We start from the raw sequence: 22,115 nt of genomic DNA, 5'->3' as shown, positions 1-22,115 counted from the left end.
ATTAACTTTTACGATGTTGTTGGAATTAACGATATGGTTTAATGTTTTTCCAGAGAAAAATTTTTAAGAATTTTTTTAAAAGTATGCACTTCGCTAATATTTTTAACATATCGCTAAAATAACCATATTTTTTTAAATGAGGCACCTTACTGGCTGAATACTGGTTGAGTAAAACTGAATATTTTTTTTTCGGACTGAACTTCAGGTCTTAAACTTTGTTACATTAGGTCGGGTTGTTTCTAGAAATTCAAAAAAAAAAACTTTGACCGCATTTATTAACGATCTAGAATACCATGTGTCGGTCAAAAACTCACTCAATGACAACTTATCAGCAAACTTACTTTAGTTGATAAATGCATTGCCTTCATCTTTAAATCGTATATAAGTACTTCATAATAAATCACTCTTCTGTCAATATCCCTATCCAGCTTCCTCTCTAAAATCGTTTCATTAGCCCGTCTAGAAGTTAAAGGAAATGGCCCCATAAATGATAAATTAAACAAAAAAAAAACTTGTTTATCTTTCTCCTTCATTGTAGACTCTACTATTCTACTACTTCATTTTAGACTCTACTCGTATAATAGGAAAAGTTAGTTCCTATCCTTCTTTACCTAAATATAATTCGTAAATAATCTTACTTTTAGTTACTGTACTTTTGTTTTCTACCTGTTGGATCAGCTGGAACACACTAAATATTGGTTAGCTCCACAACTAAACAAAAGCTGGCAACCATTTTTAGCAAAACAAAAATCTGAAAGCTCAAAAAAAGTTCAAATAAAATTTTATGAAAATTTTTTTGCCCAGTTTTAGTCATCAAAGTTTTTTAAGAAAAATCTTCCTCCCCCTTGCTCCTGGCTTCCACACTAATATGAATACATTTTTACAAATTGTTTTTAAAAAATGAAACCCGGCGCGAGAGGAAAGTTGAGATGAGATGAGGTGTTAGATAAAATGCTTCAATACTCAAATCAACGTCAGCAGAAAAATATATCGGTCATTTTATGCGTGTTTAAAGAGCATTCGTAAACTCAGCTTGCGTATCCAAATCGGCAGCACTCATCCCTACAACCGTTTGGGTTAATTCTACTGTCAGATCGATATAGTGTTATTGATCTTAACTTAGATAAATTACATATATTATGATAAGGGTAAACAGTAATCATAGATATTGACAAAAAATAACAGCATCATTATGATATAGCATCTTATAAAGATGAAATATTATTGTTATTAAATAAATGTTCTTCTTCACAACTTTATTGCAAAACGGTACGTGTCTTATTAAGTATTACGATCTTAGTTCATATCGTTTTTTTTATTTTTTAATTACGAAATCTTTTTTAAAAAAAATCAAGTCGGTTGTTTCTTTGCGTGAGTTTATGCGTCAGTTCAGCGCAACTCATGCGCAACCCTAACTTTACGGAAATTCTGCGAATTATTTGGTGAATTCATTTTGGCTCATGTAAATAACGTACATGAACGTATGGTTTCCGTAACCTTAAAGGTTACGCTGCGCAAGAGTTCGAAAGTTTGGTGAAAATGCACTGAGATTTCATAACTGCAAGTTTATTAAATGAATGTTAGTTCAATTTCTATATAAGTTGCGATATTAGTTGGTTAACAAATAATCTGTTGGAAATTCCAGGACTTTACCTGTTTATAAGAATTATGAAACTACCGCAATCCAATTCAATTATACGTTAAGTAAATGCGTAATAGTCTTTATTGACCTGTAATTTAACTTCATTGTCGTTAGCAATTTCCTTAACTAAGTAACAAAAGAAACTTATTAAGTAGCATTTGAGAAAAGAAGCAAAAATTACTAAATGGTAAGAGTTTGTTTTTTTATTAAATATATGTTAAATTGCATTTACCATAATCTATAAACGCAATGTAACATTAAAAATTATTTTTTCAGTGACTTTTTATTAGTGTCAGCTTGAATATTATGTTGAAAGCAAGTGTAGAATATAATGTATAAAGCAAGTTGAAGTATGTTTAAAATAAAGATAAAGCTATTTTTAAAAAAAGATTTCGTAAATATTTTTAGCTAAACAACTTTAATTTTGCATATTTCTCGGTGCCTTAAAAGCTTAATTTTGAATTTTTTGAAATAATAAGACTCTTAACTCACTTATTTTTTCAAATTTCAGAAGAATTTTTTAGAGTAAAATAATAAAAAACAAAGTGAATCAAACAAAATATCAAACGAAACATTTCACCATTGATTAAGTATTAGTTTTCTCATCCCTATATCTGGATAACATAAAAATGCCAAACGTTCGCATTTAACTCAAATATTTTTTTAATATCATAATGAAGCAAATAATGACGAATTCTAATGCCATTAAAAATAATACTTCAACTTCTCGAAGTATGGGTCATCATCCTTCACCACCTTTTTTAATGTTGGTTTTGACTTCATAAACTACTCCCTTGAGGTAGGGTTGTGAGTGTGAAGCGCAGATGTGATAGGGGCGTGGTAGGAGCGTGAGATTTTTCAATAACAGTAATTAACGCATATAATGATAATAATATTGCCTGAAACAAAATGGATACAAAAACAATAATACTTACGACCAGTTTTTATTCTCTTACTTATTATACAAAATAAATAATTTCAACTATTTCTAATCAATATATATTCTGTTAACATTAAGTTATTCAAGTAACTTTACCTTAATACAGATGATGACACATTTAAAGTCACTCAATTTTTTTCTTACCAACTCTTCTCAAAAGATTCTCTTTACAATCTCCATAGATTCTTTTCTCATAAGATTCTTTCATTTGGAGAATTTCTCAAAATTCCTAAAAACCCTTTTCTAAAATCCGATGATAAAAACTTATTCAAAAACTCTTCCTTATTACATATTCAAAAACTGTCTCGATAAAAGCTCTACAAAAAACTCTCCGTTAAAGATAAATCTGTAAGATTTTTCTCAACTGTTCCTTTTCTGTCTGTCGGCAGATATTTCTTGATTTCTCGTATAGACAGCCTTCTTTTTTCTTCGAGCTCGTTTGAAACATTTGTTTCAACTTCTGAGTCATGGTACTTTAAAAGAGGTTTTACTAGTTTTCTTTTGATTAATCTTTGTCTCAGAATGGCTTCAGAAGTTTCGAGAACTTTATAGTTAAACTAATTTCATTGTATTTCTTGTCGTGTTTGCGAAATCTGTTTTAAACATTAATGGTGAGACATTTATTTTTCATGTAAATGAACATGTCTGTCTGATTGGTGTTTTGGTTGACTCGCTCTTCGATCGAATGTTATATGTTTGAGTCAGGTAAAAACATAAAGACGATGCTTATAATTTTCTCATTTCCAATCCCTCCTCACATTACATTAGGAAGAAAATAAGTTGTTTTTTTTTAAATCGAATGTCAATATTTCGTCTTCCTCATTAGTTTTACATTCTGCCATGTTCTTTTTCAAAGTAGATTGGAGTACCACTTTTTTTATTTATGTCGAAAGCTGTAAAAGCATATATTTTTGAAGGATTAAATCAGAGACTGAAAATTTAGTGAAAGACAGCGTTAAATGTAGATTAAAGTAACTGGAATAATTTTTTTATAAAGATATATATTTTTAAGTATATTTTATATCTATCTATCTATCTATCTATCTATCTATCTATCTATCTATCTATCTATCTATCTATGTATCTATGTATCTATGTATCTATGTATATATATATATATATATATATATATATATATATATATATATATATATATATATATATATATATATATATATATATATATGTTTTCTTTTACAAATTTGAAGAGTAAATTTAGTTCAGGACTTTGAAATTTAGAATTAGTTTGGTTTGGACAATTAGGTAATATCACGGCTTTCTATAATAACAGGCCTTGACATCACGCAAAAAAGTTGTTTGACTGAAGGCCAATTTATAATACTCCTTTTACATTTTGATTTTTTACTTTAAACGACGTCTGGATTGCGCTTTTTTTTTTAGTAATTTATGAAATTCTATTGGTTGATAAGTTATATAAAGCAACTTTAGGACGTAACAGCTAACTGGATTCTGTAATAACTGACAGTTTATATATATGTATTAAAAATGTCGAATTAATGATAAGTTGTTTTACCAGTTTAAAAAATGCCTTTAAAATGTTGTATACTGCAAGTCGAACTATCACTCAACTGAAAAGAAAATCTCGATTTATAAATTACTGAAGGATTCAGGGGAAAGAAAAAGGTGAGTGATGCAATCCCAAGAGCAGATTTTATTGTCTCTGACTACACAGCAGTATGTCGACTGCATTGGCCAGATGATGCACCTTTTGTAACCAAATATGGAAAACAACAACCGTTAAACTCACCATCTATCACAATGGCACCACTTGTAATATTTCTTGTTTTACTAAAAAAAGGTTAACATTAATCAAAACAAAATCTGCTTTATTTGAAGCAGTTTGATTTTTAAAGTCTTTAGAAAGTTCTCACCAATCCACTATGGGATAAAATAATAAAAATTGATCACAAAAATCAAAAATCACAATTTTTTTATTTTCAAGTTAAATATGATTTTTTATTAAATATGGATTATAGAAATTTGTAGCTAAACGAACTTTGAAAATATCTCTCACGGTATTCATATTGTAGGTTATCGAAATTGATATTTATTAATTAAAAAAAAAAAAAAAGAAAATATCTGATATTTCTTGCAAAAAATTTGCACAAACAAGTAGAAGCTTTTCCCACAACACATATTTAATAGTTACAAATGTGATTCTTAGCAATTGATTGCAACTGATCAGATTTATATTTCTCCACGTATAAAACATTTTAAGAAATATTTAGAGATACGGAATTTGGGGTTATTACCATATTTTTGGCTTTACAAGACCCGTATTCTTTATAGTATCAAAAAGTATCAATTATTTTGGTACCAAATGAAAGGTGAATACTCTGGGTTTCAAAAAGGTTAAGGTTATATACCCCTCAAAATCCCCGTTTGAGAGTTATAGAATTTCAAACAGAATGATGGAATTTCACAAAAACCTCAATTTGAGGGGGGTATAAACTTTATAAAGTCATTAAAGCCGATCAAAAAGATATTATTGAATCAAATTTGAAATTTGTTGATGAATATAAATAAAGTTTAAAATTAAAAAAAAAATAACAAACTTGACTTATTGCCCTCATATTTTGGGCTGGGGGGCTAACATTTTGGGGTTTTTGTTGTTCCCAGTCTTCAATCACCGCAATTTTTTGCGTAGCATCCTCATTCCTTATATATATGAACATACTTAAATATGGAGTTTTCTTCATGTTTCAAAGTTGCTTAGCTCAAACATCAAAAAAAGTTGTCTACGGCCTTGCTAATACATGCATGTGATCATCTTTATAATTTGATTTTAAATTAAATATTACTTCTGAAAGCCTACATGCACAAAATATTTATTTAAGTATAACTCGTTTTTAAGTAAAAATTCTTGCTGCCCTTAATTGTCACGAACATTTGGACTTTGAAAAACTTGGTTCCTTCTGCCATGAAACATATTCCTTATCAGTAAGTATAAATGGTTCAAAATGCCTACCTCTCTTCATAAAATTCTTTGTCATTCAAAAAACATTATGACACTACCATTATCACCTGGATTTTTTGGTGAAGAGGGAGCTGAATCATGTAATAAGTACTATAGGCAGAATCGTAGGTATCATTCTCGAAAGTGTTCTCGCAAAAGTAATTTGCTTGATGTTTTTTATCGAGCATTAGATTCATCGGACCCTATAGTGTCTTCAGCAAAACTGGATGTGAGAATGAAAAGGATTAAACATCAGGTATCAGGTGCTGTCAAAATTTCCTTTTATTTAAAAATTATGAACAAGAAGCTGATTGGGACTCTACAACTGAGGAATCAAATTTCATGGATTTAAATTAAGGTTCTCTTATTGACTATTTTGAAGACATGGACTTAGATATTTAGCAGTAAATTTTTCATATTTATTAATTATTAAATAACTGCAATATCTACCTACTTATAATATCTTATAATATAATTCTTAATGCCATAATAAAAAACCCAAACTATTTTTCATTTACTTTTTATTGAGAACATTTCAAAAAATTGAAAATTGGATGGAGTTATGCAGAAAGGAACCAACCCACAAAATCCTTTCTCAGGACTAAGTCCAATCTTCATCTCTCTAATTTTGCAAATATTCTGATGAAAACCAATATGGGGTTTTTGTAATGACATTTACAGGCATAAACAAAAAAAATGATTATCACAAATATTTTTGTGCAAAATTTGTATACTTTTGTCCCACAGTGCAATCTAATATTGTATTTGAGCACCTTATTGCCATGAGAAAGGTTAATGTAGGTGAATTTTTATATACCCCAGATATTATATGTAGGGCATATAAATATTAATAAATATAATAAATCCAATTAGTTGATGATCCACAGTTACAATTACTACTTGAAACTGCCGAACTGTCAAATTTTATGAAGCCTTCTGGTAAACAAGTCAAACAGCTTACACAAGATACAAGTATAGGAATTGTACATACATGCTATGGCTTAATTGATGTAGTGAAAATGTTATAAAGTAATGGAGCCAAATATGTTAGGTTGGTTTTCAGCAGATCGATTGAAAAAGTTTTTTCTAAGCTTTGACAGGGATCAGGAGGTACCTATTTTGTAAATGCTAAATCTGTAATTGAAAAAATACATATACAACATACCAAACTGACTTTAAAACTAGATATTGCTGTAGATGGCATTGATGGTCATACTTGTGACATGTTACAGAGATACTTCTACTGATGAAAAAGAACTGCTAGATAATTTGCATGATCTTAAAAGCTCAGTTAATCAGTCAACATTAATGACTATAGTTTACATGGCTGGCTATATGCAAAAAGTGAAATAAAAATTTATGATGATACAACTAATTATTATCACAAATATGAAAATTATCTGAATAGTCTAAACAGGGGTGGACTTCAAATCCCTACTGATACTCTTGTCCAATGGTCATTATTTTGCTTTCTATTTATTTAAGGTGCCACTGGGCTTTACATACATACATACATACATACATACATACATACATACATACATACATACATACATACATACATACATACATACATACATACATACATACATACATACATACATACATACATACATACATACATACATACATACATACATACATACATACATACATACATACATACATACATACATACATACATACATACATACATACATACATACATACATACATACATACATACATACATACATAAAAAGATTGTTTTTGTAGGATGGATTTTTTGTTGATCATTTTTATCACTATACTTAAGTTTTTAGTTATTCATGCTTTTTGTTAATTACAGAATTATATTTAAAGAAAATAATTACCAACGGGTTTATTTTTGTTTATGTTTTTAGTCTTCAAATCGTGCTAATTATAACATTGTTATTATTCTGGCAACGTGAAATACCGCAAAATATATCGATTTTTGAACTGCTATTGTTTTTTCTCAAATAATTTTATTTTTCTTAGTAATTTATATGAGAAAACAACCACTCTAACATTTATTTGCTCTTCATAAAACGTGTATCGATTTAAGTAATAAAATTTTTAATCGGCCTTCAGTTTTTGCGGCCTCTTGCGCGATGTCAAGGCCTGTTATTATAGAAGGCCATGGGTAATACCTATCTTTGAAATGAGTTGATTTGGTACGATTACGTTCTGAACTTTTTTTGAGCAGTTGTTCATTCATCCAATTTTTCTTCCCTATTCTTATTTTTCAAAGCAACATCTTCTCTGCTGTGTGCTACTTAAAAATCTTCAAATATTTCACAGACTTCTTCCCATCTATTTTCTTAGCTGCTACTTTTATTTCACAGACTTCTTTCCCATCTATTTTCTTAGCTGCTACTTTTATTTCACAGACTTCTTTCCCATCTATTTTCTTAGCTGCTACTTTTATTTTGTTTTATAATCGCTTTATTTGTGTCAGCTCGACTTTTATTGTGTTTAAGTTTAAAGTGTGGATTGAAAAAAAGCGCATCTGCCAGAAAATCATCCAATGGTCTATAATTAAATGATATGTTTTCCTCAAACCTCTCTACATGTTATTTGGCAGCATTAAAGTTTTTTTATTTCGATTTGCCTGCCAAACGTTTGACACAAAAAAAATAAAAAAATAATGTTTAATAAATAAATAAAAATAGTAAATTATTTAAACTTACACTAAAAGATATAATTTTTACAAAAGTCAATTTTACAAAACTAGATAAAAGTTTATTAAAATTGACTTTTGTTATACCAAAAACTAAAAAAACACTAATTAAAAATGGATACAAAATACAAAGGTTAAAGTACCGAAATGCCTAAGCATATTTTTTCATCGATAAATGTTTATTAATATATTACATTAGTGTATTATTAAAATATATTTTCATCGATAAAAGTTTAAGCATTTCAGTACATTAAGCTTGGGGACTTATTTTACGAGCACATTTTTTAGGAGCTTTGTTGAGGCCATTTTCATTTTCTTAAAAATGTAAGCACTTTTTTTTTATTTCATACATTTCAAAATCTTACTTCACGGAGAAAATATCAAAGAGCATTTTTCAGTACTTCCTATCGATCAACTTTCAGAAGATGCGCAAGAATCCTGTAATAAGGATTAAAAGGTTTGAAGCTATGTTTGGATTATTTTCCTACTAGAAAACGAATTAACCAACATTTGATCGCAGCCCAAATGGAAAACTGCATTTTGTTCGAGAATTCTGTTGTGCTCTTTCTTTTTTTTTTTAAATTACATTATCAGTTTTAACTAATTCACTAACTTCAGAGTTTGGAGAAACAATTCCAAACCATGACAGGGCTCATGCTTCACTATTAACACCACCTAAGAGCTCATCTCTAATGTTTTTTTCTTTGATCAACATCAGGATTCTCGTAGACGTCTCTAATATCTCTAATAAGAGATTTAAGTTTATTGCAAGTATTTGTTCACAATAATCAATATTTTTCTGGAACAGTAAGTTTTCTTTGTCGTTTGCCGGTTACAATATAAACTGTAAATCTCTTGTTGTTGAAGCTTTCGGCCTTGCTGACTGAGGAAGAACTTCACAATTCCAATTTTGTTAGTTTCGCTGTATTTTGCATTCAAAAAATGATTTTTGATATTTTCAGCTAGCAATATTGCGCTCATGCTATTTTCATCGTGGATTGATAGAGTAGCACAACGCTTTTTTATACTAGTTTTACAAATTTTTTATTTTTGTATTGTTTTGCTTTTAAAGGGGTCAATTAAACCATGGACGTATAAGAGATGGATGTGCAACAATATTGTTTTTTTGCAAACCATGCTCGTTGCGCATTGTTACAAATTTTTTGCTTTAAATAATAGAAATTTAATTCTCTTAAAGTCTGTTTTCGGTCTTGTTTAACCAGTCACATCAACTTTTTTTTAGTTATTAAAGATAAAAACAATAGAACCAAGTTTTAAGCCTAATTTTGTATAGCTAGACATTCTTAATATTTTTAGAAGTAACGCTGAGGACAATATAAAAGTTGATATTATTTAGGGGAACATGGGGCAAGATGACGAATGTTTTGAAAAGCACTTATATCTTATTCAATAACAGTTTCAATAAGTAAAACTTTATCAAAAAGTGGAAAAAAAATTATTATACGTCACATATGTATATAAAAAAACCCATATAAAAATTAAAAATAGCCTGGAAAAAACTCATTAACCAAAGTTACCTCAAATTATCATCTTGCCCCGGCAAGATGGCGACTTTAAAAAAAGTAAATTCCATTATACCATTACCTTCTCAAATAACACGATATCATAAATTCTAGTTAATAAGATATATAATACAAACGGTTATGTAATTTTTTAAACAGTCAAACTATATATTTATATAAGGCTATGCAAAAAAAAGTCTACTAATCAGTTCATAGCAAGTTCTAACACAAAAAATTAAAGCAAATGTTAAACAAAATATTTTAATGCATAATAAAGCAATATAACAATGACTAAGCTACAAAAAAGTTATTACAGTACAAGTTTATGGTAAAAAGTTATCATAGCTTAATACTACTTGTATGGCTTCCAATTTAAACAAACTGAATGAGAAACTCTTGCTTATCTTTGGTTGGTGATTTAATGATGAAATAAATCAAATACAAGTAGATAAATTTTTTTTTTCCTTAATATAGGAAAAACCTTTTTAATAATTATTTTTGATTCAGAAAATAATATTTATAAAGAAAGCATAAATAAATCTAATAGATGTAATCTACCTCCCTCTTTGCTACAGTCAGATTTCATATTTAGTTGAGTTTTGAAGAAAACAATATTTTTCATCTTGCCCCATTCGTCATCTTACTCCATGTTCCCCTACTTAACTACTTTAGTACATGTATAACTAGAGATATGATAAATAATACGAAATATTAACTAGTTTTGTAGCTACCGTCGAACGGGGTGACATCGGACAATTTTCGAAGAAGATATTAAACTGTTTCATTAAAATCAATACAAAATGGAAATATTTTCGTGGATTGTAACACAAAAAAATTTCATTTTTCAGCTTCCCAATATGATATTAGCAAAAAAATAAACGGTTTAAAAATCAAAAAATGGGGTGACTCCGGACACTTCAAGTTTGGGATTTTAAAAGTTGAAACTTCAACATTTTAAAATGGATTTTAAAATGAATGTTTAACTATGTAAAAAAGCTGCTTTATTAAAATTTTTTTAATTTCAAACAACAAAACAAAAAACAACAACTATTGATAAACTTCAAATACACATATATATGTGTATTTGCTATATATGTGTATTTTAACTATACATATATATGTGTATTTTAACTATATAGTTAATATATATGAAATAATAGTTAGTATATATAAAACTATATATATGAAATAATAGTTAGTATATATAAAATTATTTATCATTTCTACTCCTAACTTTGATCTCGATCGTTTAATGTTAGAAGCATTTCTGCCATAAATATTTCTGCCATAAATATTGTTTCGTTTTATAAAAGAATTTAACCAGTCATTTCCAGGTATCTGCAAATTGCAACAGTTTAACCCATTAGGACTTTTGAGGAAATCAAAAGCCATCATTCTGACTCCCAATCTTCCGATAGGAAAACCCCAATCAGCAACAGCTTCTAGAATTTGAGCAATGAGTACCTCATCTGCTTTGCTTATAATTGTCTGGCTTCCAGCCTTTTTAAAAGTGGGTTTACTAATGCGACCATGCAATGTTGATTTTTTGACTTTATGCTTATCAGCATCTTTTCGAATACTCATGCCTTAACTGTGATCTTCTAGAGCTTTTTTTATATCTTCTTTAGCGCTTGTTCCATAGAACTTTTTTAAGTTTAATTTACGTTTGTAGCTTCGCGCCATTGTTAAAAGAAACTGAAGTAGAATAATAAGTAATACTCTGTCCGGACTCACCCCACTGTCCGAATTCACCCCGCTTCATGGTACCTAAAGCATAATGGTTTCATGACCAGGGAACTATTCCATCTACTATATTGCTGTAGACTTCCAGTTAATGAATACTATAGAATTTTCTATATTTATGTTTAACAAAAGAAATATATACAATTAACGATAAATAACTTATATATAAAATGAATTTAAATAAAGAAAAAAATAATTTGAAACAGTTTTAAAGAATTTAGCAAAGCCAATTCATGGCAAACCGCAAGAATAGCTAAGTATTAAATATTAACATAACATGATTAACCAGCTATATGTAAACTAATTTTTATTTTACAAAAAAAAAAAGGGTTGTTATGTGCCTTTTATGACAAATGAAATAATATATGAAATATGAAAAACGAAAATATGAAATATCTGGCCGTGTTTTGGAAGATAATTATAAATTTGAATAACTTTTAAAAGGTTTTGCTTTATCAAATGAACTTTAAAAAAGCCCATTAGAAAATCTATGAAAAAATAATGCATAGTGGAATATATATTATGGAGCTGATAGAGTAGTCAAGGCAAAAAAATGCGACTTATGGGAAAAAATACTAAAAAAAGACACAAACTTAAGGCTGGTGAAAGAAGGACTTAAGAATTGAATGAAGCCAGATCTTGACAAAAAACTTTATTTAAGCTTTTTTATACTTCTCTATACTTTTTTCAGTCATTTTAAAATTATCCTTACAGCTCTATTTTATCATAAACAGGTTTTGTTTACACGAAAAAAGTTTAAAAAGTTTACAAATATTCGTCTTGAAATGTTCATCTTAAAAAAATGATAAAATCTGTTCGTGCCGATAACTAATTTCCTTAACCTCGGTGTAATTTGTTTTGTAATTTGTCAACGCGTGAAGTAGTTACTTCATCTTGAACAGTCTTATTAAACAAATGCTATAAGTTTAAACTAATACCACGTGATCAGAGTTTCTGTTTTAAAAGTGTGGGCAGCCATTTGAGTAGATTTTTTTGTTGAAAGGTGAATATTTAGAGTTTATCGGAAACTCGCACGGCTCGCTGATTTCTGCGGCCTCTTTGATGTAAAACAATAGGTTGTACGTCCATCTCTTATACGTCTACGATTAAACACTGCTCTGTTTTCACTTGAACGGTCCTAAGTGTTGTTGGTTAAACATTTTCACGGTGGTTTTTTAACATGTAACAAGAAAAATTATTTCAACTTACGCTTAAAAATAGTTTAATTAGTCAATAAACAATAAGGAATCGGATATAAACCCAATAGGCATTTTCCGAAATGTACTTAATAGATACTTTCCAAAATATTTCTGAAATTCGCCGTAATTTGAGTAAAACTGATATCGAAACCGTAGCCGAACCAGACTAACGCGTAAAAGTAAATTTTCGGTTTCGGCCGTTTACTTCTTCAATGTTTTGAGACATATTTGCTCTTTTTTTTTTTTTTTTTTTCTCCTGAAACAAAAAGAACTGTCTGAAATTACGAACCTTCCGGAACTACGTGGTTTTACGGCTTAAATAACGTTTATTTTTCAATAGTCTCCTTTAATTAAAAATCGGCGTTTAGTTTTTTATTATAATTAACTAATGCAAACTTTTATATCAGTCTTATGAAATAAATCAATTTGAAATATTATTATATTGAGGCATACCAATTTATAACATTCTGAAAAAAATGTGCAATTCCTTACATTTATATCATTTCGTTTCAACCCTTCCATAGATTGAAATCTAGAGATTGCGTGAAATGCCAAATTTGATTGAAACCATTAAAACTCCTTTTTCAAAAATAAGAAATGACTTATGAATTTATAAATTCGTAACGCCACAAAATTTTTAGCCGTTTAAAACGCATAAAGAGTTTTATTACAGTATACTAAAAAAAAGTTACACTTGTCTTGAAATGTCGATATTTTTGAAATATTGTCAATATTTTAGTTTAACTATAAAGTTCTCGAAACTTCTGAAGCCGTTCTGACTCAGAACGGCTTCAGAAGTTGGCGCCCATGGCACGTGCCCTGCCTGCCCTACCCTAGATACGACACTGGTTCTGAGACAAAGGTTAATCAAAAGAAAACTAGTAAAACCTGTTTTAAAAAACTCGCTGTTTTCATGGTTTTTTCATATAATCCTTTGGTTTTTTGAAATACGGCTATTTTAGTTGTTACATAAAACCGCTGAATTTATGGCGTAATATACAAATTAAAATATTAATGAACCTTGATCTATAGAATGCCATACAATAATGTTGGAATGCCGTTTGATAATATCGTTTAATGGTAAGATATTGCATTTGTTCCTACATGAGTGAATGACTTTTTATTACTCTATATTCGTTAGTTTCTTTAAATATTGACATACCAAAATTAAAATAGTGCTCATTAAATTTTATTACAAATAGACCTACTGGTAGATCACAAGATCTTAACTGTTGTTGTTGGCTGTTTTTCGTTATCAATGTTCTTTTAAATCGCTACTTTATAAAAATCGCTACTTTATGAAAATCGCTACTTTGTAAAAATGCATAACGCTAGTATTACTTAAACTTTTTGTTATAATTTGGATTTTGAAAATATAAATGCAGGTTGTAATAAAATAATCTAATAAGAACTTTTTGAGGAGAAACCAAACTAGTAAATGAAGCATTGGAATCTTAACTTTCGGACGCCACTGCAGTCCTCACTCCCCTTCTTTTTTTTTTTACGATTAATTATGATAGAGAATTTTATGCTGATTCAGAAAAATGCAAAACATAAACCTAAAAATCAACGGAAAGTGCGCTAACTCGAAGTCAAAGTTTTAGAAAAATCTCATTCGCCAAGTTTTAAAAATGTTTTTCATAATGCTAAGTAATGTAACGTAAATTAATTAACGTTACCTTGCGTAATAATAAGAGTTTGGCTCAATCCAATAAAGCTGATAAATGCGTAATTAACACAAAAAAAACAGGATTTTTCTTAAGCAAAGCAACTTTTTGTAAACTGCTATCCGCTTTTTTTTTTGCGTAAATTACGTATTTTTAGCTTTATAGGATAGGCCGTTGGTTTTTCTTATGCAAAAAAAATTTTCGTAAACTGCAATCTTATTAACAAAACTACGCAGAATTTTTGAGTAAAATACGAAAAGTTTTTCACGCAAAACAATTTGCTGCGAAGTCTAAATTTTGCGTAATTATACAATATCTTAATTTACACAAAAATTTTTCTTAATTAGGGCCTGTTTATATGGAAAGCGGGCTGGCTCGTTTGCCGAGATATCGACGTCATCAATATTTTAACTTAATTTTATTTTGCGTTTATATGAATAAACGAGCTAGCCCGGATAGCGAGATCTCACTGTTTTTTGCCGAGATCTCGGCAAACGGGCTGGTTAATTTCTTATATAAATTTGAACGCATGCGTATAAACTGTTACATTTTTTAAATTTGAAAGCTTTCGCGTAAAATAATAAATTTAATAATAAAACTAACAACTTCCGTGTACTTAAAATTTTAGTTGTTTTTCTTTTATATTTACCAAAGATCCAGTATCTTTTAGGTAATATAAAGTAATAGCTACTTTTTTATCTGCTGATAGAGCTCTAGAGTTTGGCGAAAAAGGGTCAGGAGATAAGGGCTTAATTCTGAAACCAAATTCATGAAAAGAAACCGTGAAAGGCTAAAATTTGTTTTTCATACATCAATGGGAGCTATACCAGTTATTATATTATGCCACCATAAATCAGTTCTGCCAGTTTTAAACCAGCAACAACGATTTTTTCTTTTAAGGCACCTCTCTCTTGCTTGTTTCATCTTTTGAAGTGATTGTGATCGTTTTCGTAAAAGAATAATATTTAAAAAATTATCAAACTTAAATTTGTAAAGCTTATATAACACAATTAGGCTTTTAAGAAGCATTATTTGTGTTATAATACCAGTTAAGCATATTTTTAAAATGTAATGTTTTTTTTTTTTTTGTCGCTAGCCGCCATCTTTAAAGTTATTATTTTACCGATAAAGAGGCCAGCCCTGCTAGAAAAAGCCAGGCTGACCTCGATATCATTTTTTTTTTTTTGGCAAAAAATTCATATAAACACTATTTTTAAACTGGCTCGTTTTCCGGGCTAGCTCGGCAAACGGGCTAGCCCTATAAACAGGCCCTTAGACATTTTTTTGCGTTTTGAGTAACAAGCTTTATAGGATTGGGCCCTGGTTTGAAGTAGAAATAACACCGCCATTAAAATTATAATTATATGAAATTAATTGAAGATTACAAATAAAGGCCGAATTTAGAACGTAATAATGTAGACAAAGTGACGAATAATTATCGTCGTATCGTGCGATGGTGTTTATTAAGATAATAATAATAATAATATATATATATATATATATATATATATATATATATATATATATATATATATATATATATATATATATATATATATATATATATATATATATATATATATATATATATATATATATATATTCTATTAGAAAAAAAACTGTTAAACTCTTCTTTAAAAGCTGTTACAAAAGTGCATTATTTGCTTTATAAATTGTTTTCTAGTATACCCAAAAACTTATATTATCATAATCACAAAAATCTAAGGGTAGTTAGGGTTGCCGCTTTTTAAAACAACTTACCGCTTTTTTTGCTGATTACCGAAAAACTAAAAAAACATATTTTAAATTTCTTTTTGTAGTTCCATTAGTAAATTTTATATTTACAGCTTTAAACATACAAGTTGTTGATAAAAAATTAATCATCAGATATATCATCATTTGTCTCAAATGAAATATTTGCAAGCTGAGATGCTCCGTACTTTTTTTCTCATTCTCCATCCTATTTGACTTCATTACATTAATCAACTTTGCTATTTGGCAAGTGCTACTACTTTGTGTTTGTCGGAGTGTTGTTGGAATAAGCAAATGAGAGACTTTAAGTCTGGTCTTCACCTAGAGTTCCTTCATACCCTTCTTGTTGAACTAGAGTCCTTGACTCTTTTGAGTGTCAAGGTGCAGCTGCTGTTGCTCTTTAGGTTCAGGACCAGTTTTAGTTTCTGATATTTGACTAGGAAAAGCTTTTTTAGGTGCATCTCTTTTTGTAGTTTTAGTTTGACTTTGTGATCTTCCCTGTTGGTGAGTCTTCTCAGTTGGTGGTGCAAAAATCACAGGTACAGCCAAGTAACTTCTAGTCAAACCAGCTAGCAAAGGTAACTCATTTTTATCTTGCAGCCAATATTCAATAACATCCACATTCCTTTCAGGTAAGGCTATTGTCTGATACTATTCACATTCAAGCATCAAGTGTAGCTTGAGCTTTTATTGGCATGATTGAAAAGTTCCAGGGCACTGCGCTGAAACCTGTCTCCTGTCTTTCAAAAACTCAAGGTACACTAGATCCATAGCTTTGTCAAGGACTGATGTTTTTAGCGAAGTATAATCATCAACCAATGACTCATAGAACCTGATTGTGGCTGAGTGATTCTCAACCAATTCCTTGATGGCGGCTTCCCTCCCTTCTTCACTGTTTGCTTTATTTTTAAGTGTATATCCTCTATAATATGGGTGCAGAAGTGAAACCACATTATAGTATTTGACTCCAATATCATTATTTAGTAGGCTTTTCTCAAATTCTTACATAAAGTTATGTAGGCACTCTGCAACTTTAGGATCACGCTCTTCAACGTCATTTACTGTTCTTTTTGAACTTTATACATGGTCACCTGCTTTTCAGGAGACCAGTAGTCAATGTTATAAACGTGTTACGCTTGTGATTTACGCTGTTTCATGCGTAAAAACAAAAAAATCGATTTCATAAAACTTTTTTGGCGTAACTTACGCTGGAAGCATCGTAAATTACGCTCAAAACTGCACAACAAAAAGTCGAGCGTAAGTTCAAATTTTTGTCGTAATGGTATATGGCTCTGTGCAATATATATGTGTTTTTTTTGTTTTGATTAAGTATTAGAAGGTAAGTGGCGTCCTCTAATTTAACAAAAGTTAATACTAATAAAACAAAGCTTATTCTTTGCCATTTGAGATTCAAAGTAAAAGTTTAACTGGTTTATATTATATATTTTAATGATAAATAAAAACATTTTAAGACTTTGGAATTATCATCATTACCTTTTCAATTTATAAATTGTTATTGTTATTGTAAGACAAAAAACCTTGATTTGTCCGCCAATCACAGACATCTAAAAAATTCAACTCATAGAGTTGTAATCCTATAACACGCTTGAAACAAACGACGAAAAGATAACGATACGATGCGATACGCTGAAAATTATTTAAAACATTGAAAAACTTGGTCAAGGTAAAATAGTCGTAGCGTAACATTTCCATCGTAGTTACAACATTTCTAGCGTTAGGCTAGAAAATGTTTTATAACATTGACTACAGGAATCAGAGCATCGCTTACATTCCGCCAGAAACGGTAAAATGTTGCAAATATCCTCTTATGGTACTGGACCTATAAGCCTCTTTATTTTCATTATCAACTCTCTACATTTACGTCTTAAAAATGCGTAATACACAATTTTACCGTTTTTCGGTAAAAATGCCTATTACGCATTTTACCGCATTTTACCGAAAACTTTTTACCGCAGGTGCGGTATAGCCGATGCTTAATAGAATGGTTCCTATCAAAAAACTCTTCGGATGTTTTATGTTTTGTTTAAAACCGCGCAGAATATTTCTTGTTTATTTCATCCTTTTGCTGATAACCGACATGAAACGCCCAACGTTTGAGTATAATACAAGGCCTTACTGCGCTCATATAAAATTTCTCTATGTGTTTAAATTTTGAAACGAAATTTCTAATCGCTTTTTAAAGCCCAGTTCTGGTTTAACTATAAATCACATTTAGCTAGAAGGGTATTGCTCACTTTTACCCCACTCACTTACAAACTCGTTCATAAATCCTTGCAAAAATTGCTTATTGAAACGCTCGTTGTTTTTTGTTTAGGGCTAATAAAACATTTTTATACCAAAAAGTTTTTTACAGAACTTATAGAAATTTTTTTTTAGGACTCTTCGCAAAATTCTCACCATCATCAAAAATGGCTGCTCAAAAGAAAATACACCACAGTTGCCTTTTCTATTCAAAGCCTAATTCTAGGAATAGAATACAGTCTTACTGTTTTGACTCTATGGTTGTATCTTAAAGAAATGGTAAACAAAGCATCTCCAAAGTTCTTTTACGCAGCTGTATCGATAGCTTATTTGCTTTCTTTGACTTTTATAACTCCGATTATCGGAAGATTGGTTGATAAAACCCGTATGGTCAGAATCACTTTTCTAATTTGTAATTGCTTCTTGATTGTTGGAAATGTATTATACAGCCTTTACTTTTCACCCTGGCTGTTGGTGGCAGGAAGGTTCTTGTCAGGTTGTGCTGGTTTAAACTCGGTCATGTGCGGCGAATTAGTTCGAAGTTACCCGTCTAGTGAAACAACTTATCAATTATCAATCTTGTCCATAACATTTAACTCTGGATTTATATTAGGCCCTGGAATTAACTTTTTCTTTTCAAACATAGATTTCTACCTCGGACATTGGCACATAAAGAATGTCAATTTTATTGGGGTTTTTATGGCCATCGTTTCCATCATCATGGAAATATTGAGTTTAACTATGATTCACGATTTATCAAAAGAATTCGACTTAAAACAAAATGAAGAGAATAATGCTGAAGTTTCTAAAGGAGAAACATCAAATGAAATGGAGGCAAAACACACATGTAAGTTACCTTCATTTTCAAAGGATGAAATCAAGATTTACGAAGGTTCTAATGAAAAGTTGCCGTTGGTTAGTTATTCAAAACAAAATGAGCTTCAAATAAACTTGATCAATCAACCATCAACTCGCATCAGCATCTTCAAAATTCTAAAACTATTGTTTACGTCGTTTGATTCCTCTTTAATTTTGTTTTGCTCTTTTTTTACTATATTTTTTATCGTTACTTTCGATATGTGGCTACCGTTACTGGTTATCGAGACATTACATTTGTCCATTCTAGAGCTAAACATTTGCGTTTTTGGCGCAGGGACAGCTAGCATTCTTACATTATTTTTGTATTTGTGTAAGCCCATATCTGATGAAAAAGTTTTTACAGCGGTATTGATTGGATTATTAGGACTTGGCATTGTTAATATAAGTTTTATCGTTCTAACCTATAGTCATTCTAAAGCATTGGTTATATTTTTTGGTATTATCTACATGATATGTTTTGCTGGTGCAGGTATTATACCCGATGTCTTTCTCACAAGTACATTGGCCAAATTTGTTAGTTCAAAGGAGCAAGCTTTTGTTGACGGTATTCGTAACTCAATGCATTCCGCTGGAGCTTTGCTGGCTTTTTCAAGTGCTGCATTTATGTTTGATTACGTGGAGGTATTTGCGTCGGTATTTGTAGCAATAACCATTTGTTGTTTTTTTCTATTGATGGCAAGAAGAAAGTACTTGCTAAATCCAAATCCAATCTTTTAGCACTACAATTTTATGACTACATATTTTTTTTTTTAAGTTGGTTGACCTTTTGAAGTATTTTTATGGTCTGGATTTATACCACAATATCCATACTCACAATCTTCTTAGTAAAATGGTTTCTTTGGCTGCACACGATTATTTTTCTTATTATCATTTTCAAAAACGAAAAAAAGATGCTTCATATAACTTTACCCATTATCAATCTTTTGAAAAATATATTTCTAACCAATAAAACCTATGAAATATAAAAAAATAAATTAATAACCTATAAAATAAAATTTTCTAACATTATAGGAATGTTATCTTGTACACAGCTCTCCAAAAAAAAGGCAACTCTAAGATAAAATTTATTTAAGAAAACAAAGACGTGCAGAATAAATTTACAGAGCTTTTAACTTTATTACGTGTTTATTAAAAAAAAAAGGCGGAATATGTTTTTGTTTTATTCTCACATTTGTGACTTTACTATTTTTTTTTTTACTTGAATAGGGGAACTTGTCGTACCTCTGGCCACTTTTTGTTTCCGGGCGTTTTTTTTCTTGGCTATTGAATCAATTTATACCATTCAAAGTTTATGTTATTCTCTTTTATTTTCCGCAAAAATTATACTTTTGACATTTTTCTCATTCAACCAAAAAGTATCATTTTTGAGCGTTTTTAAAAAAGCAATCAAATGGTCAATTATTGAACATATATGTGTACCTTTCACCCAGGTTTGTAGTTCCTTTGACCATAATGTTATTATTAAGTAATTATGAATTATTTGGACTTTTAATAAGTAATCATGACATATTACAGCTTTGCTATATGTTATAAAGAAATTTCTGGCCAACCACATATCAATAAAAGCTTATATAGTTATATAAGGTTATAACCATTTAATTGCTTACAAAATGGTTATAACCATTTTGTAAGCAATTAAAGACTTTGCCGCAAGTTATAACCAGATAACATTTTTTAATGGTTTAAAGTAAAGTTTTGTTTCTTATCACTTTTATATGACAATTCCAAGTAAAACGTTTTTTTTTTAATTCAAGTAATTAATTTTGTTTTGAATAATAACTACTAATTAATTTTGTTTTGAATAATAACTACTAATTGCAGCATTACATAAGTCTCCCTTAGTTTGGATTTTTTTGATAGATCTTGTTTTGTATCTAGCCTTGTACAAAGGGCTATTCATTGTCCTTGTACTTAGGGCAGTGTTTTAAATTAACATCTACGGTCATAATCTTTATGATTTTGCTTTATTTGTTTTTTTTGTATTAAATAAAAGAAAATGACATCAATTATCAGTACTATTTCGATTTAGTCACAATTTTTTCACTTGAATGCTATTTACATGGAACGGTTAGGGTTAAGATTGGAAACTTCAAATGTGATTGAATTGAACAAAATGTTTCTAACAAAGTTGTTACTATCTTTTAAATAATTTAAGAGCAAAAATATATTTCTATAGCATGCTATACTAGCTGGTGACCTAGGTACAATTAAAAATGAACTCATTATACCTAAGGTTACTGATTTAAAACCCTTTTACTTAGCAGAGTTATATATTTTAAGTAATTATGTCGATATCAATAGTAGTGATTCTTCCCGGGAAAAATTTTATTCCCATTTCCCGGAATCCCGCGAAATTTTTCCCTGGATTTTTGTACACACCAATGCTAAAAGCAATTTTTAATTAATGAGTCAATGCGCATTAAACCTAAGGAACTTAAGAAGCTGGAGCATTCAACTGTACGACCAAACAAAAGTACTCATTTGATGTGTGAGAATAAATTCGTTTGCAAGTGCCAGCGATAGAATACTCAACTTTGAACTTGATATTTCAGAACTATTGTAAGCATTCGCACAACGAGTCAGAAAGGTAAAAAACAGTAAAAATTATATGACCATCAAATATAAACATGTGATGCAATAATACTATTGATTTTGGGTAAGAAAACTTAAGTTTGTTATTAGAAATAAACTTTAAGCGTTTCTAAGGCGCGTATGTTTATCAGTGTCATTGTCATGGACGCGTATTAGAATCACGCGCTAACTGTAGTCTATTCAAAAATTCTGGATTCCTGGATCCCAAACTCATATAATATTACCAAATATTGTGTTCCTGAAAACAAAACGTGCCCAT

The 22,115-nt window shown here is 29.7% G+C and overlaps 1 protein-coding gene across 1 annotated transcript; it reads left to right on the top strand.

Moving 5' to 3' along the window:
* Positions 1 to 951: 951 nt before the first annotated feature.
* Positions 952 to 21,056, top strand: LOC149889150 (uncharacterized). The gene is made up of 3 exons (XM_090089194.1): positions 952 to 993; positions 1,186 to 1,269; positions 18,521 to 21,056. Exons 1-3 carry the CDS (start codon positions 952 to 954, stop codon positions 19,979 to 19,981), a joined length of 1,587 nt encoding a protein of 528 aa, XP_089945320.1. The 3' UTR covers positions 19,982 to 21,056.
* The last annotated feature ends 1,059 nt before the right edge of the window (positions 21,057 to 22,115 follow it).

This window comes from Hydra viridissima, unplaced genomic scaffold, assembly GCF_058129835.1.
Source record: "Hydra viridissima isolate aposymbiotic clone 2 unplaced genomic scaffold, HvirCarnegie_v1 scaffold_5, whole genome shotgun sequence".
Lineage (NCBI taxonomy): Eukaryota > Metazoa > Cnidaria > Hydrozoa > Anthoathecata > Hydridae > Hydra > Hydra viridissima.
The sequence above is the reverse complement of the archived record's forward strand: the minus strand, read 5'-3'. Positions and strand labels throughout refer to the sequence as shown.